Source organism: Pistacia vera, unplaced genomic scaffold (genome assembly GCF_008641045.1).
Source record: "Pistacia vera cultivar Batoury unplaced genomic scaffold, PisVer_v2 Contig150, whole genome shotgun sequence".
Taxonomy (NCBI): Eukaryota; Viridiplantae; Streptophyta; class Magnoliopsida; order Sapindales; family Anacardiaceae; genus Pistacia; species Pistacia vera.
In genome coordinates, this window is record NW_022195577.1 from 50,216 (window position 1) to 75,259 (window position 25,044).

The 25,044-nt window shown below is 36.3% G+C and overlaps 3 protein-coding genes and 1 long non-coding RNA gene across 5 annotated transcripts; 3 read left to right on the plus strand and 1 right to left on the minus strand.

Moving 5' to 3' along the window:
* Nucleotides 1-730: 730 nt before the first annotated feature.
* Nucleotides 731-2,764, plus strand: LOC116124213. Of its 2 annotated transcripts, none has more exons than XM_031409917.1 (3): nucleotides 731-1,075; nucleotides 1,869-2,380; nucleotides 2,571-2,764. In XM_031409917.1, exons 1-3 carry the CDS (start codon nucleotides 940-942, stop codon nucleotides 2,586-2,588), a joined length of 666 nt encoding a protein of 221 aa, XP_031265777.1. In that variant the 5' UTR covers nucleotides 731-939; the 3' UTR covers nucleotides 2,589-2,764. The 2 variants fall into 2 exon arrangements, with proteins under 2 accessions (XP_031265777.1, XP_031265778.1); XM_031409918.1 differs by having other exon boundaries at nucleotides 2,581-2,764.
* Nucleotides 2,765-6,705: 3,941 nt separating this feature from the next.
* LOC116124169 (putative disease resistance protein RGA3) lies at nucleotides 6,706-9,255 on the minus strand. The gene has a single exon (XM_031409885.1). It carries the CDS (start codon nucleotides 9,253-9,255, stop codon nucleotides 6,706-6,708), a length of 2,550 nt encoding a protein of 849 aa, XP_031265745.1.
* A 6,596-nt stretch (nucleotides 9,256-15,851) lies between these two features.
* LOC116124214 lies at nucleotides 15,852-16,645 on the plus strand. The gene is made up of 3 exons (XR_004127176.1): nucleotides 15,852-16,119; nucleotides 16,281-16,451; nucleotides 16,547-16,645. It is a non-coding gene; the product is annotated as an uncharacterized LOC116124214 (long non-coding RNA).
* A 28-nt stretch (nucleotides 16,646-16,673) lies between these two features.
* Nucleotides 16,674-18,538, plus strand: LOC116124171 (myb-like protein L). The gene is made up of 4 exons (XM_031409886.1): nucleotides 16,674-16,724; nucleotides 16,928-17,199; nucleotides 18,130-18,288; nucleotides 18,361-18,538. The coding sequence occupies exons 1-4, from the start codon at nucleotides 16,674-16,676 to the stop codon at nucleotides 18,536-18,538; spliced, it is 660 nt and encodes a 219-aa protein (XP_031265746.1).
* Nucleotides 18,539-25,044: the final 6,506 nt, after the last annotated feature.

The following is a 25,044-nucleotide window of genomic DNA, read 5'->3' on the forward strand; positions in this document are numbered from 1 at the left end:
ATTTTCATGACGGTAGATTTTTTGCATCTACAAGTATGCACCTACTCTAGCTATACTGCTAATATAAAACCTCAAAAAGTCAGTATCCAAGGAATAAAAAATTCGTTCCAGTGCTGGAGTTGGTATGAGAATCTCAAATCTAGCGATACCGCTAACATAAAACATCAAAAAGTCAGCATCAAGGAATAAAAAATTTGTTCTAGTGCTTGAGTAGGTATGAGAATCTCAAATTTACGTGATGCTTGGGACTCTTGAACATATAAAATTTTATTAACTGCCACTAGCGACTTAAATATTAATTTTTGAAACTCAATCCATGTGAGAATCGCACCATCGACCATCGGCACTTGTGACTTACTCCTCCAGCTGTATCTGTCTAATATTAAACTTGATTTGAGTCAAGTGAGCTAAACCTTATTAGGTTTATTTATTAATAACTTTATTAATTGGCACCGAAAGCTTGCCACTTTGATGAACTCTTCATTGTAGTCTCAATTTTGGTCTTTTGTTCACACCTTGTGCAGTCACTGGTTGGGTTGTTACTTTGTTATTTAATTGATTATCTTGTTAAGTGGAAGAAAAAGTGATAAGAAAGAAGAGGAAAAGTAATACTAATGGATGAGGACTGAGGAGTTCATTTTCTCAAACATTCGGGCTGTCTAGAAATTTTCAAATATTAAAACTTAAAGCACAATAAAAAACAAGCCCTTAGTTTATGGGCCTGATATCAAATGTAGAATTAGCATGCCCAGGATCGAGCCCAACAGAACGCCCGAATAAGTAACCGGTATATTTTAGCCGACCCGACCTCGATAACACCGACAAACTTCAGCTGTCTGTCGGAGCTGATTCATTCGGCGCCGTCGATATTGGTTTCTGGAGTTCCGATGGCGAAGAGGATCTTGAATCGGTCCGGAAAATTCAGAACCGGTTGGCGTTATGGATGATTCGTGCCAACCTTTGTCTTTGAAGGCTTTGTGTACGCTTCCACCGGTTCTTTTGGACGATGATGAAGAGGATGATTTCGGGACTCTTCAAGTTATTCAGCGGCGCTTTTCAGCTTATTATTCAGCTGGTAAGCTTAGAATGTTCTTAAATATATGTTTTAGTAGGCGTATTTTTTTATTTTTTTATTTTGTGCATTAGTTGAATTGGTAATAGTTTTTTCATGTTTTCTCTTGGCTGATTATAGGAGTGAACGAATAAAGGAAAGGTAAATAAAGAAGAAGTAATTAGACATTCAAGTAAAAAATTGAGGTTATCTTTATTTTATCTTTCTCGCATGCACTTTATTTAAGCTACTGGCTTCTTGAAGAGTAATGCCACATATACAAGGCATTACTCTTTTATGAGTTTATCCATATTTGTTGAGCTTACTTCTTCATTCCCAGTGTGCCACATTAATTTGTATACAAGAGTTTGTATGTGTGGTATTATTCTTTTTATAATTACAACAGGAATAAGACTGCCAAGTAGAATTTTATGAAGCTAATTATTAGTCACAAAGTTTGGAAATGTGACTGAGCGAAACGAAGTAAAGACCACACTGAGAAAGCCTCTAAAATATCTATGCCAAAATTATCAGCTTATCAGCCTTGTATATAGCCTTATTTCTAATCGAGGCCATAAAACTAGATTATGTTCCTTGCTTATTCCTTCACTTTTGTTTGTGTATTGTAGTTTTCATGGTTAGCTGAAGTTCAAGTTTCTTATGATTTGTTTTCTCAATAAGAGATACTCTCTCCCTCCTTGTATGTTTGTTTTTTTGTGTGTATTTGCACTTGGGAATTTATAACAGTATATATGACCACTTTTAAACTCCTCAAATTCCTTTACCCTTGCACCAGTTGTTGAAAATTTTAATGTAGATACTACAAAAAGCAGGAGGAGGGATTCTTTACAGACTCCAAATCAGGTTCTTGCATCTAGTGTAGCATCAGAGAACGAGACTTCCAATAATTTATTTGTAAATAGAATTAATGCTTGTGAATGGTGTCCAGATTCTGAAGAAGCTTGTAACAACCACCATTTATTGAAGGACAATGTGGAGACACTGCCTTCTTGTTCCATTCAGTGGCAACAGTCTGAAGAATATAATATGTCTATTGTGTCACAAAAGGATTCTAACTTCCCAAAATCTGCTCAGGTGTTTATTGATGCCATTAAGAAGAATAGGTCCTATCAGAATTTTATCCGAAGTAAGTTGACTCAGATTGAATCAAGAATAGAGGAGAACAAGAAATTGAAAGAACGTGTAAAAATTCTGAAAGACTTTCAGGTTTCTTACAGAAAAATAACTGGTCGACCATTATCTCAGAAGAAGGATCCTCGTGCCCAAATGATTTTATCGCAAAAGTTAAGGAATTCTAATGACTCAGAGGTAAATTTTTCATTTTCTATCTAGTTGACATTCTAAGTTTGTCTTTTCAGTTATACTACATGACATCTGTTTCAAATACTTTCAATAAGTATAGCTTGGACATCTAAAATAGGTTCCAGTTATTTGTCTTATTATCAATTCATATATCAAGCTTTCCTATTTAGTTGCATCTGTCTTATTTGTATGGCAGACTTCTGCAGGTGGTTGAATTTTGAAGATCCCCTTATTAATCACAATCCATGGGCTGTCGAAGAGGATAAGAACCTTTTGCTTATCATTCAAGAAAAGGGGATCAGTAACTGGTTTGATATTTCAGTCTCATTAGGGACTAACAGGACCCCATTTCAATGTTTGGCTCGTTATCAAAGGAGTTTGAATGCTTCCATACTGCACTTGGCTGGAAAAGCTTTTGGTGAGAGTAACTGGCAGTCCATAGCTTCAACTTAATAGGACAGACTGGTACTTAATGTTCTAATAGGTTAGTTACCTGTTTCAAAGACTAACTTTTGTTCATAAATTATTCGGGTGAAGCCTTCTAATAAATGATGCACGAACTAACAGTAGAAGAATTAATAGTGAATCTTCTTCAAAGGAAATGATTCGAATGATATATGATCTAATTACATGATTGGTCATCTATATGCTGGGCAGTACAGAAAACCTCAAGGACTGAAATCTTTTTTTGACTAATCTATCCATTGTTTACTTATAACAATTCATAGAGGTTTCACTATACTATTGTACATTATGGCATGAATGTGGGAAAAATAATTTTCTTAGATGTATCAGCATAGTATCATCTTGTCTGTATGTTTTGTGTTAGTAATGATTCAGCCTTTGTGTCACTTAAGCAGTCCCATGTATATGCTTTCGTTTGTTCTTTTATAGAAAGAATATTCTAGTAGTTTTTTCATAATAGCTCTTAAAATCAGCCTCTTTCAAATGACTTGGATGCTTTATATGAAGATGGAAGAAAACGCTTCTCCCCATGAGGCAAAGAGTTGGGAGATGGACACCAGATGAAGATATTTTGGGCCCAAAAACTGGAAGAAAATGGCTCAATTTGTGGCAGGTCGTACTCAAATGCAGTGTAGAGAGTGGTATCCAGAAATAGTCTCAGATTCGGTTCAGTTTCTTATTCGACAAAATTTAACTTTTCATTTGGATAGCAGATGGGTCATTTCTTTGGATCCTTCTTTGAATAGAGCTGAATCGACTGAAGAAGAGGATTTGATGTTGGAAGATGTGTTGGATGAACATGGATTTAGCTGCTCTAAGGTTGCTGCTGCATTGCCTGCACGGACTGATAACCCAGTGCTGGAGTTATGAAGTTTTGGATTTTACATATAGATGACTGTTAAGGACAGGAGTTGATTCTGATATCTTATCTTTTTTCTTTACATCATTTTTTTTGTCTTCATGCTTGAAATTCATGTTGATTGCACCTATTTTTTGCCCTTATAAATAGGAGATGGAAGTATCTGCATCCAGATGAAGTACCACTGGAAACTCATGAAGTTGATCACATTTTGGAGTTTGGAGCTGCAAGTTTGGCAACAAAAGTTTGAAGTTCAATCGCTGCTATTTTTGGTTTTACTGTAATTTAGTGGAGCTGAATTTCTTTGATTAATATAAGGATAATGCTAGCCTTACTCATTCCCCCTACTCACTTCTCTTACTCACCTTTGTTAAAAAAGTGAAAAAGTGGATAAGGTTAATATTTTAAAAAAGGTGAGAAAGAAAAGTGAGTAAGAGAAGTGAGTAAGCGGAGTGAGTAAGACTAGCATTACTCTTAATATAATGTACAACTTAGGTAAATTCAGCTATAAATCTGCTGTTGATTAGGTGTTTATGTTATGTGATGTGTTAGTAGTTGTTAGCAAAGTATGGCTGATGATTTTTTATTTTAAAACCTGTTGCAAAGTAGGTACAACAGTGATGTAAACTTTGTATATTATTTGCCTTTGTTGCTTAATGACATAGAGGCCAATTACGTATTTTGTTTTCTTTGTCGTTTTCCTTAGAATACTCTAGCTTGAAACCAACAATTGTAGTCTTTCCTGAAATATGAATCGATAATAAAGATTTTTATTATCTCCCCAATATCTCTGTTGCTTCTCTTGGTATTCTCATAATAGTCCAACTCTTCTTAGGANAGGAGTTGATTCTGATATCTTATCTTTTTTCTTTACATCATTTTCTTTGTCTTCATGTTTGAAATTCATGTTGATTGCACCTATTTTTTGCCCTTATAAATAGGAGATGGAAGTATCTGCATCCAGATGAAGTACCCGTGCTTCAAGCTAGCACATAAAAAGATGCAAAACGCTGCTTTCATAAGCAACTTTGTAGATCAGGAGCGGGAGCGCCCTGCCCTTGGTCCAAATGATTTTATGCCATCAGCATTGACATGGTTTGATCATGCGTGAACTTTTCAAAAATATGAATTTTTCTAGAACTTGAGAAATTTTCGGTTTTGGGTACTTCTTAGAGAATTTAAGGTTGTATTTTTCAAGTGTCAGCTGTTTCGTACTTTGATCATGCTTCTGATTTTAATTTCTTTAATGTAATGCAGCGATAGTCAGAAAACAAGTAAATCCCACAGACCTAGAAACAAGACACAAGCTTGTTCTGAGAAAGTATTGGAGATAACTTATGGTGATGAGACTAAAACCTCTAATCAGCATGATGTCATTCCGAAGAAGAAAATTGTGAAGCCTCGTTCAGGAAAGAAAAAAGTGAATAGTGAGCCCAATACCGGAAAGACGGTTTTTAAAAGACGTTCAAAGATGCCATCTTATGCAGAAGTGGGTGAGATGAGTATTTTTTTTCCACCCCTGAAAGTTTGGTACCGGAGACAACTTATGGTGACAGTAGCATGACTCCTTGTGGCAACAATGATGTGTCAAATAGCAACAGGAGAGATCCTAATTGGAATTCTGCGAGTAATTTATGCTCTATATCTTGTGAAGAGCAGGATGCATCCTGCTGTTCTGAGGTGGGCATTTTGTCGGGAACTATTGATGATATTGAATTGATTCGTAATCACTCAGATTATTTGGATTCAACTTTGTCAACAATAATCAACAATGTAGAGGGTGATGTACCGGGTGGGATTGATGCTTCCATGAAGAAGAGGCCTCTTAAACTGCCACCAAAAAAGAAATTATGCATGAAATTGGGCAAGGAGAGGAATGGAGGCGAAAAGATGTCTTTGGAGAGTATTCGTGAGGCTGTAATGCAAAATAACAAAAGGAAAAGAAGTAATGAGCCATCAGGGGAACGCTAGGATGTTGCAAGTACTTCTTGTCAGCAAGATGGATGTAAAAAATCAGAAGCTTCAAGTAGATCTTATTCTGGACACCTTTTAGAAGCATCAGATGGAGAGGACGTAACACTTGCTTGCTTTCTTCGTAATGAGTTGAAGTAAGAGAAGGCTTAAATCTGCTGAAGCTGGTTCTTTCTGTGAGTCAATGTTGGTTTCCAAATCGGTAGATAAATACAGCAATGAAGATCAAATGCCAGCATACATGCAAAATGGTAAAGCTGAGACCTAAACCAACAGTGGAACTCTCCGAAGGACCAGTGACGAAACTGATGAGCATTAATTTGGAAGGTGATGATGAAGCTGGTGAAATTATTCTAGCTTTGCTTAATAGAAGTAAAGAAGAGACGACCATTGTTTGATAAAAGCAGAAATTGGAGTCACACGCCTTCCAAATAACATGTACAGGTGATTTAGATCCGAGCCCCAATTTCATTGTAGATGCCATTTAATCTTGTTGTGAGTTTTATAGGTAGTGCTATTATTCTTGCAAGTTTATTGCAGTGAGAAGAAAATAAAAAATTATAGCAAAAAAAAAAAAGAGAGAATCAATTGAGGGAAAAAAATAGAGATATAGCTGGAAGGCTGCAATTTTGTTGACAGAAATAAATAAATGGATGATTTTGAAACACGAGAGAATTTGGAAGTGAATTAACTCTAGAAAGCTTCTTAAAATAACTTTCATTTCCTGTTTTAATTATAATTACAAACAAAATGAGAATAGAAAAGTGAATAGAAATTTATTATTAAAAAAAAAAAGCTCGAAAGTATGAGGGAAATTTATTAATAAAAGCCACACAAATACACATTTAATATAAAAAATACAACATTATCCAAGCATAAGAAATAATAAAATACAACCAAATTGAAACAGGAAAGTTGGGACTAATGTTGATGAAAAAAGAAAAGAAATGAGCAACACACCACCCATAAAAACAAACAAGCATTAACAAGAGAAGCTGGTACCACCATAAATGTGATTGCAGAAAACTGGCTTTATTTAAATAAGACGAACATCTTGAACATGAGCAATCTTCGACATATCATTTCTGCAGCTTTCAGTCAGAGAAGGACAGCGTGCAATGTGCAATTCCTTGAGGGAAGTAAGGCGTTTTATCCCTTCTGGAAGAGATGATATTCTCGAGCAACTTAAAATCTGAAGTTTTTCAAGTGATTTGAGATTTTGGAACCACTCCGGTAGTGCTTCTAAGTTGTCACACTCATCAATCCGCATGTACTCCAGAGTGTTAGCAGATGCTTGAAGAAGAAGCTGGGGCAAATCCACCAGTGAATGTAAACGATAAACTATGAATTTTTTAAGACTCAACCTCAGCTCAAGATCGTTTGCTTGCAATTCCATCTTCAAATTAAGGTTGCAGCAATACGAAATCACTAACATCTCTAATTTTGTCAGGTATTTGAGAGCATATGGTAATGAGATCACAGAAGTGCCTTGTATATGCAACGTTCGGAGGCTTTTTAGACCTTGCATCCCTTCACACAAACGTACTAGATTGGAGCATCCAAATAAGTACAAATATTGAAGGAAACTCAAACATCCAATTCCATTTTCTGGAAGAACTTCCTCTTGTGTGGTTATTTCCAAGAATCTAAGGGAGATCATCTTTCGTATGTTATTAGGCAACTTCTTAAGCTGATAACAGCCACGAAGTCTTAACATTAGCAAGTTTTGAAGCTCGCAAATAGATCTAGGGATCTTCTTCAATGAAGAATTCTGAGCTAGGTCAAGGTACCTTAAATGTCTCAATGTACCGATAGAATTTGGCAACACTTCAAAAAGTATACCATACAAGAGTAGTAGTCGGAGGTAATTGAATTTGGATATATCTTTACTAATAAATGATCCAATAATACGCGCACCTCCGTATCTCTCTGCTGCTGGAAAGACAATGCTTCGAACACTCCTTGAGTTATCAACCATGAGCTTTAGAAATTCTTCACCACATAACTCTGTGTCACCATGTGAAAAATGCCGAAATTTCCCATCAACTTTTATGCTTCCAAAATTTATGAATGCCGACTCACCTTGTATCATTGATATTGCAAGATCATGCATAAGATCATGCACTTTAAATGACCAACAATAATCATCATCCAAACCCTCTAAGAAACCTCTTGACCATAAGACTTTCATATATTGATCAGCAACATCTTCTAGCTCTTCATTTTCGTTAGAGGTTTCAAGAAGTCCAAGCGCCATCCAATATGGAGCCACATAAAAATTTTGATAACGATAATCCTTCGGAAACAAGCAAAGATAAGTAAAACATTGCTTCAAATGAGATGGCAAATGATCATAGCTCAATTTCAATACTGGTAAGATGTCTTCACTATCTTGATCTAGTTGCCAGATGTCATTGTTTTTTATTTTCAACCACTCACGTGCATCCTCGTTTGCATAAAGTAAGCTCCCTAAAGATCTCACAGCCAACGGAACTCCTTTACATTTTCTCACAATTTCCTTTCCAATTTCAATGAGCTTTGGAAAATCTTTCCCTTCTCCATCTTTGAACGCACACTTCTTAAATAATGACAAGGATTCCTCATTGGAAAGACCTTGCAGAAAATGTGAGGGAACAGTGCTCATTATTTCTGCAACTCTTTTACTTCGTGTGCTCACAATAATTTTGCTTCCATTGACACCACTCATCAGTATGTCTTTCAATTTCAACCATTTCTGAGGCTTCTCATTCCAAACATCATCCAAGACAAGCAAAAACTTTTTACTTGTCAAAATTTCCTGCAAACGCTCAAGAATTTCATCTGCTTTTAACTGATTACAATCCCCACGCGTTGCAGATTTAATAATTTCTTTCATCAATCTGGTGTCATCAAAGTCATCTGACACGCAAACCCACATCTTTAATGGAAAGAACCTATCTACCATTTCATCATTGTAAACCATTTTAGTAAGAATGGTTTTACCCAAACCCCCAATTCCAACTATTGGAATGACAGAGACATTGTTGGCTTGTTGCATTAAAAAGCTCATGATCTTTTCTTTATCATTCTCTCTTCCAATAACACAAGAAGCTCCCAAGAAGGGATCAGTCTCTCTCTCCTTTGGAATTTCATGCCTAACTTCAGTAGGAGTACTCTCAGTAAGAGAAAATTTTATCCTATCACTTTCGATCTGATCTAGCCTTTCTCTAATCTCCTTGATTTCATGACTAATTTGATATCGAAGAGCAAAAGGATAAAAGCTTGAAAAGAATTGACGTACCTTTCTTATTGTGCTCCTATTTTGTCTCACCACTTCTCCCCTGGGAGCTTGAAACTCAAATTCTTCTAAAACGTCCTCAGCATCAAGGAGAACATCTTTAAGCTTCCTAAGCCAGTCACGCAGCTGATCATTTTGTGCCTGCTTTTTCTCAGCATCCGAGATCACGGCTTTGATAGAGCTCAGGGTTCCCTCAAGGCTTTTTAAATCACTTTCAAGTTTCCACAACAAGGATGCTTGCTGATTCACAAGAGAGCCTATCGTCGTCAGAACTTTAGTTGCAATGGAAAATAGAGTTGATTCTGCCATTTTCTCTCAGAAGAAACGAAGAGAGTGAGAATAAGCTAGTTTGAAGATGATTGTGTAGATAGGTGTGAAATCAGCTTCATCTCTAACAAGGAGAGGAAATGAGTAAAGCACAAAAAGAATCAAAAAAACTTGTTTAACAAGAAGAGGAAATGAGTAAAGCACGAAAAGAATCCAAAAAACTTGTCTAACAAGAAAAGGAGATGAGTAAGGCACGAAAAGTATCCAAGAACCCAAAACTTCTTTAGACAAGAAGGGAAAATAAGTAAAGCAGGAAAAGTATCACCCCTTGTTTATTTGAAGATATAAGATATTCGTATGTCAAAAGATGAAGAATTAGAATGTAATTTTCTCTACGAGAGCACGGCCTTACATTTAAAGATGTTTTGTTGTTGAGTGAAAAATGTATATGTATTTCTTGATAGAAGAAAAGAGGCATCAAAAAAAGTAAAAAGCAAAACAACTAGAATGTGTCCAATCTCTTCTTTTCATGCATTGCACAAAATTTATAATAGCTATCTTCTTAATATAAACTATCGAGTTATTCACATGGTTGTCCTCGTCCTTCAACCAACTGAACGGGCCTTATATTTTGTCATAATTTCCTCCAATATTTGATAAGATACTTCTAATGATTGAAAAACAACAAAACATTTTGAAGAGCTGAAGTGAAAATTGAGAAATGTTGTGAATACAGCAAAGAAGATAATAAACTATTGTGTTTTAATAATATTGAATAATTTGTTTAATGTATGGCAAATGTGTAAGGTTGTCGCACCTATTAATCACAATCCAAACACGGTTGTATTTGTTTTGAATTTGGCAACTCCTCTGAAGGAATAATTGATTGAAGGTGATAAAATGACCTCAATTCCCTTTGTCCCATTTATTTATAGTTTATTAAGCCCATACCAATTAGTTGATGATTAAGTCAGCAATGCAAATTTTATATTATTTTGAAAGTAAGGTTGTATATCAAATATTGATTGCATCATATAACCCTAACTTATTTGTAGGATTTATGTGGCTTTTAGAACTTGTTTCAGGCTTACCAAGGTGTTCAGATTAGATGTCTAGCTAATCATTTTTTTTTTTTTTTTTTTTTTTGGGTTTGACATTTAGCGGCTTAAATTTCACTGATGATAAACTCAATTGCTGCAGGTTATTGATAAAAAGTCCTCTGCTATCCAGTATGGCCCATCGGAAAATTATCATGTTTCTAACCACAGAAAGGCCTTGTCAAAATATCCACTTTCATTGCATCGGAAAAATGGTCAAAGACAGAAAAGGAAAATCTTGGAAAGGGAATAAGGCAGCAATTTCAAGAAATGTGCTACAAGTGTCAATGGATAGACTAAGGTATGCCCAAACAAATGCTTTCAGCATTATATATCCTTTGAACTCATGTAAATAAGTATGGGTGATGGCTTACTCATCTAACAACTTAGATATGCAACTTGTTATCCTATAGATTGCTTTATTTACTAATTATTTGTGTCCATCTTCTATTTAGGATTTGACTTAATTGATGGCTAAATATTATCATTGTTGTTGATCAAGATGATATTATGCTGGAAACTCATGAAGTTGATCACATTTTGGAGTTTGGAGCTACAAGTTTGGCGGCAAAAGTTTGAAGTTCAACTGCTGCTATTTTTGGTTTTACTGTAATTTAGTGGAGCTTAATTTCTTTGATTAATATAATGTACAACTTAGGTAAATTCAGTTGTAAATCTGATGTTGATTAGGTGTTTACGTAATCTGATGTGTTAGTAGTTGTTAGCAAAGTATGGTTGATGATTTTTTATTGTAAAACTTGCTGCAGAGTAGGTACAACAGTGATGTAAACTTTGTATATTATTTGCCTTGGTTGCTTAATGACATAGAGATCAATTACTATTTTGTTTTCTTTGCTGAATTCTCTGTAGTTTTCCTTAGAATACTCCAGCTTGAAACCAACATTTGGTATCAAAGCCACCATGATTCTCAGGGCCAAAACACAATTCTATAACTCAGCTCAACTCCTTTAAAGGTTTTCTTAATGGCAACAAACCCAGCTCCTCTTTCTCCACCCATCTTCAATGGTGAGCAGTTCCATGTTTGGGCTGTCAAAATGAAGACTTATTTGAGAGGTCATGCCTTATGGCAATATGTGGAGAAAGAGAGACAAATCCCTTAGCTTGGAGCAAACCTAGCACTGAATCAGATAAGGATTCATGAATAAGAGTTAGCAAAGGCTCCAAGAGCACTGTCTTGCATCCATTCAGTAGTAATCGACCAGGTTTTCTCCAAGATTATGGCATGTGATACTCCTAAAGAAGCTTGGGATAAGCTCAAGGAGGAGTTTGGGGGAAGTAGTCAAACCAGAAACATGCAGGTCTTAAACCTAAGAAGAGAGTTTGAACGCTCAAAATGCAAGAAACTGAAAATGTCAAGGAGTATGTGGATAGACTAATGAATGTGGTGAATAAGATTAATCTACTTGGTGAGGAGTTGACTGATTAGAGAATTGTGGAGAAGGTTCTAGTTAGCCTACCCGAGAGATTTAAGGAAAAGATCAAGACTCCAAAGACCTATCCCAGATCAGCTTAGCAGAACTTGTGCATTCTCTTCAAGCATAAGAACAGAGGAGGTTGTTGAGGCAGGAAGATTCAAGTGAGGGAGCTATGTTAGCAAGCCAAAAAAGGAGGGGATTTCAAGGTGAAAACAAGAGGTATGTTGGAGAGAAGAAGGGAAAGGAGGAAGTTAACAACCAAGGAGGAAAGAATGCGGAACAAAAACCTTTTCTCCTTGTCCTCATTGCAAGAAAAAGAACCACTTTGAAAATAGACGTTGGTTCAAGCCTGCCATACAATGTAGGTCTTGCAAGCAATTTGGGCACATTGAAAAAGTGTGCAAGAACATAGGGAACCAGCAGGATCCGCAAGCTCAAGCAGTGGAAAATTCCCAACAGACGCAAGAGAGTACTGAGTAGTTGTTTGTGGTCTCAGAATGCATGGTTGCAAGCAGCCCTGATGTGTGGCTGATTGACAGTGGCTGCACCAACCATATGACACCAAATGCCGACAATTTTGTGAACCTGGATTAGGACTATCAATCCAAAGTGAAGGTGGGAAATGGTGAGTTGTTGGAGGTGAAAGTAAGGGTGACATAGCTGTTCAAACTAAGACAGGTATTAAACATATAGCAAATGTTTTGTTTGTGCCTAAAATTAGTTTAAGCCTACTTAGTGTAGGACAAATGCTAGAGAAAAATTATCCTCTGCATTTCAAGGACTCTAGTTGTGTTATCTTAGAGGGTGATAGGACTGAGTTGTGAAGGTTAAGATGCAGGGAAAAAGCTTCCTTATAGAATAGGGAAAACTTGTCTTTCAAAACCACTCAGCTAGGATAGATGATTCAAAGTTATGGCATAGGAGGTTTGGACATTTCCATTATCATGCCCTCAAGGAACTCAAACACAAAAACCTTGTCTATAACTTACCTGAAATTGACCAAGGTGAAGGGTTGTGCAAAACTTGTCAAATTCGTAAGCATAGCAGGCCACCATTCCCTGTAAATAAAGAATGAGAGCAAGTGAGAGACTCCAGCTTGTACACATAAATGTGTGTGGTCCAATGTAGCAAACTTCCCTAAGTGGAAATAGGTACTTTACCCTATTCATAAATGACTTTTCTAGGATGACATGGGTGTATTTTTTGAACCAAAAAAGTGAGCTAGCTACTGTGTTCAAAAGGTTCAACTTGTTGGTTGAAAACCAAATAGGTTTGACACTCAAATCATTGAGAAGTGCTAATGGTACAGAGTATACTTCCAATGAGTTTGAAGAAACATGCAAAGGGGCTGGAATAAGGCATCAGTTCAGCAATCCATACACTCTACAAAAAAAAATGGAGTGAGTGAAAGGAAGAATAGGACAGTGATGGAGATGGTAAAATGCATGATGATTGAGACACATCTACCAAAAATTTTCTGGGTAGAAGCAGTCAACACTAGGATCTATCTCCTTAATCGATTACCAACCAAAGCTTTAGACAACAAGACTCCTTTTGAAGCCTGGTATGGTGTCAAGACAAATGTGGACCACTTGAAGGTGTTTGGAAGTGTGTACTATATTCTTGTTCCAGCGAACAAAAGAAGCAAATTGGATGAGAAGGCTAAAGTAGTATTATGATTAGGTATAATAGTCAATCTAAGGCCCACAGCATCTACAATCCAAGCACTAAAAGGATTGTGATTAGTAGGGATATCAAAGTAGATGAACGAGCTACATGGAATTGGGAAAGAAGGGAAGTTGAGAGAAGGCCAAGCATCCATCATGACAAAGATCCAAATAACCAAAACGAAGAATTGGACCTAAAAGAAGTGGATGAAATACTTGTCAGGGGTACCAGGTCTCTGCATGACATATATGAAAAGAGCAATGTAGTTGAATTGGAGCCTACAAGTTATGTTGAAGCTACAAAATCTGAGGCCTGGAAGGCTGCAATGCAATAGGAGATAAGTATGATGGAGAAAAATCAGACTTGGGAGCTGGTTGATAGGCCACCTGGCAGGAGAGTGATACAAGTCAAATGGATAATTAAAAGGAAGCTAAATTATGATGGATAAGTGAATAAACTCAAAGCCAGACTTGTTGTCAAAGGCTTTGCGCAGCAATTTGGGGTTGATTTTTCAAAAACTTTTGCACCTGTGGCAAGACATGACATCATTCGGCTTCTCCTTGCATTAGCGGCTCAATTTAAGTGGAAAATCTTCCAACTTGATGTGAAGTCTGCATTCCTCAATGGATGGCTTGATTAGGAAATCTACATTCAGCAATCGGAGGGGTATGAAGTCAAGGGAAAGGAGGAGAAGATTTATTTGCTCAAGAAGGCCCTGTATGACCTCAAACAGGCCCCTAAAGCCTGGTACAATAGAATCAATGACCATTTGTGCAAGCTAGGATATGTTAGAAGCCCAAATGAGCACACCCTTTATGTAAGGGAACAAAATGGTGAAGTGATAATAGTTTCTCTCTATGTTGATGACCTCTTGGTCACTGGAAGCAAGCTCAATCAGTTGGGAGAATTTAAAAGGGCAATGGAGATGGAATTTGATATGACTGATTTGGGAGAAATGAGCTACTTTCTTGGCATGGAAATATACCAAGGCTTAAATGGTATATTTGTGTCAAAAGAAGTATGCTAATGAAGTTCAATATGAATAATTGTAAACCAGTTGATATCTCTCTGATTCCTAGCCAAAGGTTGAGCAAGGAAGATGGTGCAGAAAAGGTGGATGAAGGTATCCATAGAAGCTTGATAGGTTGCTTGTTGTAGTTGACAACAACCAGGCCTGATCTGATGTATACAACCAGCCTCCTATCCAGATTTATGAGCAAGCCAAGTGAGGTGCATTTCAAGGTTGTAAAGAGAGTGCTAAGGTACATTAAGGGCACTGCTGAGTTGGGAATCTGGTTCAGGAGATCTGAAAAATTCAGTTTAGTTGGCTATTCAGACAGTGATTGGGTAGGCTCAGTTGACTACATGAGAAGCACTACTAGGTATGTTTTCTTTGTCAATCATGGTGCTTTTAGTTGGCTTTCCAAAAAGCAAGAGACAATAGCCCAATCTATTGCTGAGGCAGAATACATTTCTACTGCTGCTGCTACTAACTAGGCAATCTAGTTGAAAAAGATTTTGGGGGACTTGAGGCTGAACCAAGGTGAGCCTACTACTATCTATTATGATAACATGTTTGCTGTTGCAATAGCTAAGAATCCTATTCTCTATAGTTGAACTAAGCACGTCAAGATTAAATTCCATGCTGTGAGAGAGGTTGAGCAAAATAGGGAAATCAAGTTGGTTCATTACTTGGGAGAGAACCAAGTTGCTGATATTATGACCAAGGGATTGAACAAGTCCAAGTTTGAAGAATTCAAACTCAAACTTGGAGTTTCCAGCATAAATATCAAGGAGTGTTGATCAAGATGATATTATGCTAGAAACTCATGAAGTTGATCACGTTTTGGAGTTTGGCAGCAAAAGTTTGAAGTTCAACAACTGCTATTTTTGGTTTTACTGTAATTTAGTGGAGCTGAATTTCTTTGATTAATATAAGGATAATGCTAGCCTTACTCACTCCCCCTACTCACTTCTCTTACGCACCTTTGTTAAAATGTTAAAAAGTGAAAAAGTGGATAAGGTTAACATTTTAAAAAAGGTGAATAAGAGAAGTGAGTAAGACTAGCATTACTCTTAATATAATGTACAACTTAGGTAAATTCAGCTATAAATCTGCTGTTGATTAGGTGTTTATATAATGTGATGTGTTAGTAGTTGTTAGCAAAGTATGGCTGATGATTTTTTATTTTAAAACCTGTTGCAAAGTAGGTACAACAGTGATGTAAACTTTGTATATTATTTGCCTTTGTTGCTTAATGACATGGAGGCCAATTACGTATTTTGTTTTCCTTGTCGTTTTCCTTAGAATACTCTAGCTTGAAACCAACAATTGTAGTCTTTCCTGAAATATGAATCGATAATAAAGATTTTTATTATCTCCCCAATATCTCTGTTTCTTCTCTTGGTATTCTCATGATAGTCTAACCCTTCTTATGATAGTGATCAGAAGGGATGGTACAGATCAGAAAGAAAGGGGAGAGATATAATGAGAAATGGGAAACAAGAGGAATTAGAAAAGAAACATAGAAATTGGGGAGAAAGCCATCTTTATTATCAATTCGTATTTCAACCCAATATGAGGAAGTCTTCAGTCTTATTTAGACTAGGAAGGAAATAAAACAAATTAGGAAAAAAAATTAAGTCTAAAGATGTAACATTAAACCTTCGAGGGTCTTGGTTGTCCTGCATCTTTAAGCTTCTAGGTGAAAACAATATTTATTATAGAATTTCTCCTTTGACGCTACAACTTAAAGTTCGAATCTATTTTGCTTTTAAACTTTGCTGTACATATCATTTTTGTTACCTGTGTTTTGATTGCATTACTTCTTACGCATAATTTTCTGGGCCTGCTTTAAATTGGCAGTGGTTCAGAGGGATTTTCTACAGATGCAAATGGTTTGGATAACATTTTTGCATCAATAAAAGATCTTGATGTCACCCCAGAAATGATTAGGGAATTTCTTTCTAAAGTTGACTGGAATCAGTTAGCTTCCATGTATGTTGAGGGTTGTTCTGGTGGAGAATTTGAAGCACAGTAAGTATTACCTTACCATTAATATTTTATATGAAGTTTTTTCAAGCTTTCCAATTTAGTTGCATCTGTCTTATTTTTATGGTTGACTCCTGCAGGTGGTTGAATTTTGAAGATGCCCTTATTAATCACAATCCAAGGACTGTCGAAGAGTGTTGATGCAGTGATATTTTGCTGGAAATGCAACAAAATTTCAGTTAGGAGTTTGAAAAGTTTTGGCGCCAAATGTTCTCTGTTTCTGCAGTGCAACCTGACGTGTTTGAGCTGCTGAATTTGGTATATTTTGCTGATATGTTTAGGTGTAATTAAGACTTGTAATTGAAAGGTTTTGTACATGTATTAGTTGGATGTTTAAGTTTAAATTCAAATATGTAAAATATCCCTGCAAAAGTTGGTGTAACAGTGGATATTTTGGGGTGTCTTCTTGTATAAATTCAAAGCTTAATGAAATATTAGTAAGAACCTTCTCTCTATTTCAGTTTCTCTCTTTCTTTTCCTTAGAATTCTCCGGCCAAAATACCTACAAAGAGGATAAGAATCTTTTGCTTATCATTCAAGAAAAGGGGATCAGTAACTGGTTTGATATTTCAGTCTCATTAGGGACTAACAGGACCCCATTTCAATGTTTGGCTCGTTATCAGAGAAGTTTGAATGCTTCCATACTGAAAGGGGAATGGACTGAGGATGAGGATGAACAACTGTGCTTGGCTGTAGAAGTTTTTGGTGAGACCATGAGAGTAACTGGCAATGTGTAGCTTCAACTTTAGAAGGACGGACTGGTACTCAATGTTCTAATAGGTTAGTTACTTGTTTCAAAGACTAACTTTTGTTCATATATTATTCGGATGAAGCCTTGTAATAAATGATGCACGAACTAACATTAGAAGAATTAACAATGAATCTTCTTCAAAGGAAATGACTTGAATGATATATGATCTAATTACATGATTTGTCATCTATATGCTGGGCAATACAGAAAACCTGAAGGAGTGAAACCCTTTTTTTTTACTAATCTATCCATCATTTACTTATAACAATTCATAGAGGTTTTATTATACATATTGTATATTAGGGCGTGAATGTGGGAAAAATAATTGTTTTAGATGTATCAGCATAGTAACATCGTTAAGCGTTAGTAATGATTCAGCCTTTGTGTCGCTTAAGCAGTCCCGTGCTGATAATTGTCTACCATGTATATGCTTTGGTTTTGATGAAGATGGTGATAACCTGCTGGAAATGCAACATTATTCAGCTGAGGTTTCAAACAATATTTTTGGCACCAAGTGTTCTGTTTTGGTTAGGATGCAGTAGTTGATGCAGCAGATTTTGGCACAGTGGAGTGACAGTTGTATGACATATTTAGTTGAGATTAGGACATGTTTTGGTGTTTGTTTTTTATTTAAATTCAAATGTAACATATTTAATCCACTGCAGTAGTTTGTTTTAGGCAAGAACAGTGGGCTGTTTTGTATAAATGTATCCCATGTTCAATGAATGAAGTTAAGCACATATTTTTCAGCTTAAGTCATCTCTTTCCATTGCAAAACACTCTCACTTCACACTCTCCAGTTAACAATCTGAACTAACAGGTTTATTCTTTTACTGAAAGAATATACTAGTAGTTTTTTCATTATAGCTCTTAAAATCAGCCTGTCAAATAACTTGGATGGTCTATATGCAGATGGAAGAAAACGCTTCACCCTACGAGGCAAAGAATTGGGAGATGGACCCCAGATGAAGATAAACGCCTGACAGTAGCTACCATTCTTTTTGGGCCCAAGAACTGGAAGAAAATAGCTCAATTTGTGCCAGGTCGTACTCAAGTGCAGTGTAGAGAGAGGTATCCAAAAATAGTCTCAGATTCAGTTCAGTTTTTTATTCGACAAAATTTAACTTTTCATTTGGCTAGCAGATGGGTCAACTCTTTGGATCCTTCTGTGAATAGAGGTGAATGGACTGAAGAAGATGATTTGATGTTGGAAGCTGCATTGGAAGAACATGGATATAGCTGGTCCAAGGTTGCTGCTGCATTGCCTGGACGAACTGATAACCAGTGCTGGAGGTATGAAGTGGTTGGATTTTACATATAGATGACTGTTNCCTGTGTTGATTATAAAAGATATGAATATCTGATACCATCCGTTTTTGGATTTTATGAACGTACAAGTTAGCTTTCAGATTTTCAAATGTATACATATATATATCTTATGTGTTTATGCTTTCAAAACGAATCCAAGCGAATGTTTTTATGAAAAACGTATTTAGAATACAGGTTTTTAGATTCCCACACGGCACGTCTCGGCCGCCCGAGTCTCATAGGTGCGCCCGGAGCTTATGGGGTAAGGAGGGTTGAGGCGGGTCGTGTCAACTTGGTATCAGAGCAAAGGTTTTAGATTCTCGGACGTTTTCATGATGCATGCATAAAGGTGTTTGCATTTTTGGAAAGACGGAAAATTTATTTGCATGGAGTGTTGTTGTTTTTAAGAAAGAGATTTTAATTGCATCTGCATGAGTCGACGTGGCCAACCTCACATGAGTCCTGTGATAGAATTCGTAGCTCCTAAAGTATAAGGAAAGAAAAATGAGCATACAGATGAGATGAGAGGATAGAAGGACCTATTACATCACCTCAATTCATGGGTTTCAGGCATAAGTTTTAATTATGGATGAGCTATGTTTTGGATTAGTCGATCAGAGTGGCTCAGCAGAAGCGTAGTGGGCCCATAACCCTTATAAAGAATACATGTTCATGTTGAGTGTTGATGAAGAAGAACTGAATGAAAAGTTTCTAAGATAATAAGCATTGCATGACAGACGATTTTAGTGAAAGAGTTTATCGAAGGGAAATTGAAGGTAATTGAAGATAGAGACAATAATACAACACGTATGAGAGAGAGCTTGAAATTCAAAGTTAAGAGAGGGTTTGATGTATAAAGGGTGGTCGATTAAGGTTTTAGATCATAGACTTTAAGTGGCCAGTATAAGATTTATCCTTGTATTAGAGTGCCATGGAATGAGCATGCAATTGAAGAGTAATACGCAAATGTGAGAATTATAAGAGGACTCATTATCCATACTTTTTTCAGTTTGGCAAGTAAATTTCGAGGACGAAATTTCCTTTAAGGGGGGAAAGTTGTGAAACCCCGTTTTTAATCCTAATACATATTAAATATTCTGTGTGATTTTATTTTTATGGAAGGGGATTTCTGTTAGTTTTTAAAAGTTTTATTGGGAATGAAATTGCAAGATAAGGAAGCTGCTGGGTTTGCATGTAACAAGGGGCAAAACCTGGAGGTTTATTCAAAAGAAATGCTGATGTGGTAGGGGTTTAGCAGGATTACCTGTAACCTAGGGGCAGAAGCATAAATTTAGAAAGATTAAAGATATAAAAAAGAAAGAAAAGGGGCTGATTTTGGCCCAAATGAAGAAGGAGACGAGAGCAGAGGGAGAAAGCGGGAGCAGAGCAGAAAAAGAAAAATTTTAAAAAAAACAAGGGAGGCTGATTTTCGCCCAGATGAAGAAAAGAAGAAAACGGAGAAGAGAGGGGAATGGGTGCGGCTGAAAAATGGTAGAGTGAGAGAGAAGAGTGGAGGAGAGTGCAGGGAGCTTCGGTTGCTAGAATTGTGAGTGGATCTAAACTATTTTCCTTAAAAACTTAAGCTTATGCCCTTGCATGTTGATTTCCTTTTACTACCGTCCATTTGCTTTTGCGAAAATCCTTACAAGCATGATGTTTGTAAGTGGAATAGTAGAACTTTGCATAAAATCATGTTTTTAGTGAAATGATTTCTATGTTTGTGCATAAATGCCTTACCTTCAAATTTGTTTAAGCTTTGATATGGTTATATTCATCTTCTGTAAACTATCTTTGGCATGCATGTGAATGATTTTATATATAATGAAATTTGGAAGTAAGTGTGGACATGCATGTATAAATAATTATGCCTATACCAGATGTTGTTGAATGGAAAGCAGAATTTGTGTTTCCGCCTGTTTGATTTGGTTGATGATTGAGAATTCCAGCTAATTTTGGTAGGGCTGGTTTGTTTGGAAATTAATTGGTGGCAGTAATGGTTGGAATGAAGGGTATGGAAATTATGGATTTCATATATTGATTAATTTTCACAAGCATATGTGCATTTTTATGCATATTCACAATGTTTGTGATAGAACAGAAATTATGGGAAGCAGTATGTTGGATATGGTGGCTGAATTGTGTTGTTGACTGAAATTGGAGATTTAATGCAATAGGTTTTATATGGGTAGAGCATATATGTTGATCCTAAAGAACCAAGAGTTATTAAAGTATGTTTTTGGTTATAAAAAGTTATGCTGTGAAATTCTGACAGTCCGAACTTCTGAAAATTTTATATATGTTTCGGGTTTGCAAATGAAGCTAAATTTCAGGTATTTTGTTTTAGACTTATTAGAGATTGGTTGAAAATTGATTTCACCCCAAAATTCGAAGTATTGGATTTTTTAATGAATTTTGAATTCTGCTATGAAATTCTGGAATTTCATGTTTTCTGTAGAGCATGCATTTTTCAGAACTGAAATAATGCACTTATACTTATCCAAATTGAGTGATTTTAAATTCTGGTGAATCCTATATGTGCCTAGTTTAATTCTGGAGAGTTTCATGAGGTTTAGATTAAGGGCTGAATTGTTATGAATTTTACAAGTCAGTAACCTCAATTCTGGAAACAGTTGGCAGATTTAAATGAGTTTGAAGAAAATTGTGTTTTAAATAGTTATTGACTCTGAAATGACTTGAAAATATTACTGGATCAACATATTTTTGTCTTGAATGCCCCATTGAAATTATAGCTTGATTTGGTGAGTGGATTAAACCAAATCTTCTTCCAAAAGCTTAAATCCATGTTTGCATGTTAACTTATGATTTTATTTTAAATGTTTTGATGAAGTTTGGTATATAGAATTTATATGTATTCACGCTATATGAATAAAATTTTGAGAGTAGAGAACTTGTTGAATTGTATACGGGTTGAGGTTCGTGATCTTGGTAGATGGTTTCTTGGTAAAAAGAAAAAGAGAAGGGGTGCATTCTGTCAGTTTTTGAAAGTATGTTTTAAAACTTGCATTCTACCCCCATTTTTGCATGGAATTTCATACGATTTGGCATGATTTACTTTTATATGAAATGTGGTATATATCTTATGATTAGTGATGGACATATGCTATGGAAATGTGATGTTGAAAGTAATTTTTAATCTGGGTTAAACTGTCAGTTTTAAAACATGTTTGGAAATTTTCAGTTTCACCCCTGGATGTGATTTTTGAATATTATGTCATATATGCATGATTTATAAGCACATATGTGGTATGTTCTTGACTTATATATGTTACTTGAGATTAACATGAGATGCATGATTAAATGAGAGTTTAGTGATTTTGATAAATATACTAAATGAGAAACGAAAAAGGGTTGATTTGTCAGTTTTGGGGCATGTTCATAAATCTATATTTTCTCCCCTTGGGCATAAATATCATATTTTTCAAGCAAACTATGCATTTTTCATGAAGAAAAGCATGTTAGACTATATATAAGAGTAAAAGTGGTTTTCAAACCACCCTACGAAGTACCCATCCCCCAGAGATACAGATTATTGGCTCTGCCTGAGCGATGCAGGATTCCGCCAGGTATGACAGTTTCAGATTTTTGCTCTGCGCATGCGTATGACAGATTTTATTGGCTCTGCCTAGGCGTTGAGTGGTCCGCCAGGTAAGACAGTTTCAGTGGCTCTGCCCATGCGATGATAGATCTTGCCGGGTATGACAGATTTTATTGGCTCTGCCTGGGCGTTGAGTGGTCCGCCAGGTAAGACAGTTTCAGTGGCTCTGCCCGTGCGATGATAGATCTTGCCGGGTATGACAGATTTTATTGGCTCTGCCTGGGCGTTGAGTGGTCGAGTGGTCCGCCAGGTATGACAGTTTCAATGGCTCTGCCCGCGCGATGACAGATCTTGCCGGGTATGACAGGTACATCCCTTGCTCTGCCTGTGTGTGGGACGCCCACCAGGAAAGACAGATTTCCCCGAGGGTACTAGTTACGGTGAGAGTTTTCTAGTATTAACATTAGAATCAGTTTTAGAATGTTCAAAAATCACATTCAGTTTTTAGTATCTGCTACGAGCGATAGCCTCAATATGAGTTTTAAGAATGTTAAGCGAGCCTTCAATATTAGCCATAGTTTTAAGATAAGATATCAGCTTATAGTTTTCAGTATCAGTAAAAGCTACAGTATCCAGTTTAAATTTCAGTTATTAGCATAAAGTTTACAGTATTCCAAAATCAGTTATCAGTGCATAGCTTCAGAAAAATCAGTCTTCAATTTTATATCATCACAATAGTTATAAATTTAGTTACTAGATTTTGTTTTGTTTTTCTTGAGTGTTCATTGAATGATGGTTTGGATGTTTGTAGCATGACTAGTAGAGTTATTATTTTCATAATCATATGCATTCTTGAGTGATGACATAGATGGTTGCAGCATGACTTATAGGAAATATTGTTCCCAGAAGCATAAGCACTTACAGTTATGTTTTAAGTTTCCAGTAAAAGAATTTTAAGCATTCAATGATGAGCTATAATTCAGAATTTGTTTTCAGCTTAAATGATGAGATTACAGTACTTAGAACAATTTTAGAAAACGAGTTATACATGCATACAGGAATGATTTAGTTACTTCCATAACACGTTCATAGAATCATGTTGTTTTCTGGATTTCATAAGAACTATTGCATGCCATGACTATTGTTGAAGAATGTTTTGCAAACTCTCCCCAATCCCCCACTCACTGAGTATTTCAGCTCACCCCTTTTTAGACCCTTTTCCCCAGGTTCACAGGAAGAGTCATGCTGAGGAGTGATTCCTCTCGAGGTTGGGCCCTTACGTCATCGACTCATCATGTGTGTAAAAATGTCATGCTTGTTACCGTTACAGAATTATGTTTTATCCTTATGTTTATCTCCTGTGTTGATTATAAAAGATATAAATATCTGATACCATCCGTTTTTGGATTTTATGAACGTACAAGTTAGCTTTCAGATTTTCAAATGTATACATATATATATCTTATGTGTTTATGCTTTCAAAACGAATCCAAGCGAATGTTTTTATGAAAAACGTATTTAGAATACAGGTTTTTTTTAGATTCCCACATGGCATGTCTCGGCCGCCCGAGTCTCATAGGTGCGCCCGGAGCTTATGGGGTAGGGAGGGTCGAGGCGGGTCGTGTCATATTAGGTGTCATGTTTCCAAAGCCTGAAGCTTCTCAAGGTCATTGTTGAAACAATGATAATTTGCTGGAAATTTGGTTGGAAATTCAGTTTGCTTTTGAATCAGTTTTTGGCACCAAAGAACGACTGTTGTCTCCTCTGTCTGCCGTGAATGGTGCTACTGTGGTGGTTGATTTTTAGTGACATGTTTAGGTGCAATTAGCTAAGATTGAGGATGTATTTGTTGTAAACCTTAGTTTTAAATTTCAAATTTGAATTGTCTGTTTTAGTTGGTGTAACAGTAACATTTTGGTTGTATAAATTGTAATATGCATTGTAATGGAAAAAAGAGTTTTACTCAACTCAAATTCATTTTCATCTTTTCTTTAGTATTCAACGGAACTAAACACCAACAATTGGTATCAGAGCCACACTAAAAAACTTAAAATCTCTCCTGCAGTCAATCATCCATCTCAGCTCAAGAACACCTCCCATCTCAGCTCAAGAACATTCTGTTCCAACCTTCTTATTTTTCTTGCTTCAAACATCTAAACTGAATCAATGGCTGCTTTACCAGCCATGGTGTCACCTCCAGTGTTTAATGGGGAACATTATCATATATAGGCTATAAAAATGAAAGCTTTTCTCCAGGGTCAGGGGCTGTGGTAGTATGTGGAAGAAAATAGGTAGCCACCACTGTTGGGATCAAATCCTACTTTGAATCAGGTGCGAATGCATAAGGAAGAAGCTGCCAAAGCACCGAGAGCCCTATCCCACATCCATGCTACTGTAACAGACCTTGTATTCACAAGGACTATGGCATATGAAACTCCAAAGGAGGCATGGGATAAGTTGAGAGAGGAATATATGGGAAGCAACACAACAAGGAATATGCAGGTGTTGAATTTAAGAAGAGAGTTTGAGATGCAGATGATACAAGAATCAGAGAAGGTTAAGGATTATGTTGTAATGTTAATGAGTGTTGTTAACAAAATAAGGCTCCTGGGAGTGGAGTTAACGTGAGAGTAGTGGAGAAAGTCTTGGAAAGCTTGCCAGAAAGATTTGAGTCCAAAATCTCCTCTCTTGAGGACTTAAGGGATATAGGTGTTAGAGTCATGAAAGTGACTCTATTTTGGTGATAAAAATACCCCATTTGTGATTAAATTGAAGTATATTGAGACAATTAAAGAATTTATGAATTTATTCATGAAAATCACTTCCTAATATTTTTCTTATGAATTTAACATGTTTGGAATGATTTTGGAAAGTATATGAGTTGATATTAGGTTGTGGTTTATGGATTAAGGGTGATTTTGTCTCATTTATGCTGTTTAGGGGGTAAAATGTCATGTTTTAAA

Coding starts and splice junctions, on each gene's coding strand:
- LOC116124169 (XM_031409885.1), bottom strand. CDS start 9,255: ATGGCAGAATCAACTCTATTTTCCATTGCAACTAAAGTTCTGACGACG.
- LOC116124171 (XM_031409886.1), top strand. CDS start 16,674: ATGTTCTCTGTTTCTGCAGTGCAACCTGACGTGTTTGAGCTGCTGAAT. Junction 16,725..16,927: donor TGTTTGAGCTGCTGAATTTG/GTATATTTTGCT, acceptor TCTCTATTTCAG/TTTCTCTCTTTCTTTTCCTT. Junction 17,200..18,129: donor ATGAGAGTAACTGGCAATGT/GTAGCTTCAACT, acceptor GTCTATATGCAG/ATGGAAGAAAACGCTTCACC.
- LOC116124213 (XM_031409917.1), top strand. CDS start 940: ATGGATGATTCGTGCCAACCTTTGTCTTTGAAGGCTTTGTGTACGCTT. Junction 1,076..1,868: donor TTCAGCTTATTATTCAGCTG/GTAAGCTTAGAA, acceptor ATTTTAATGTAG/ATACTACAAAAAGCAGGAGG.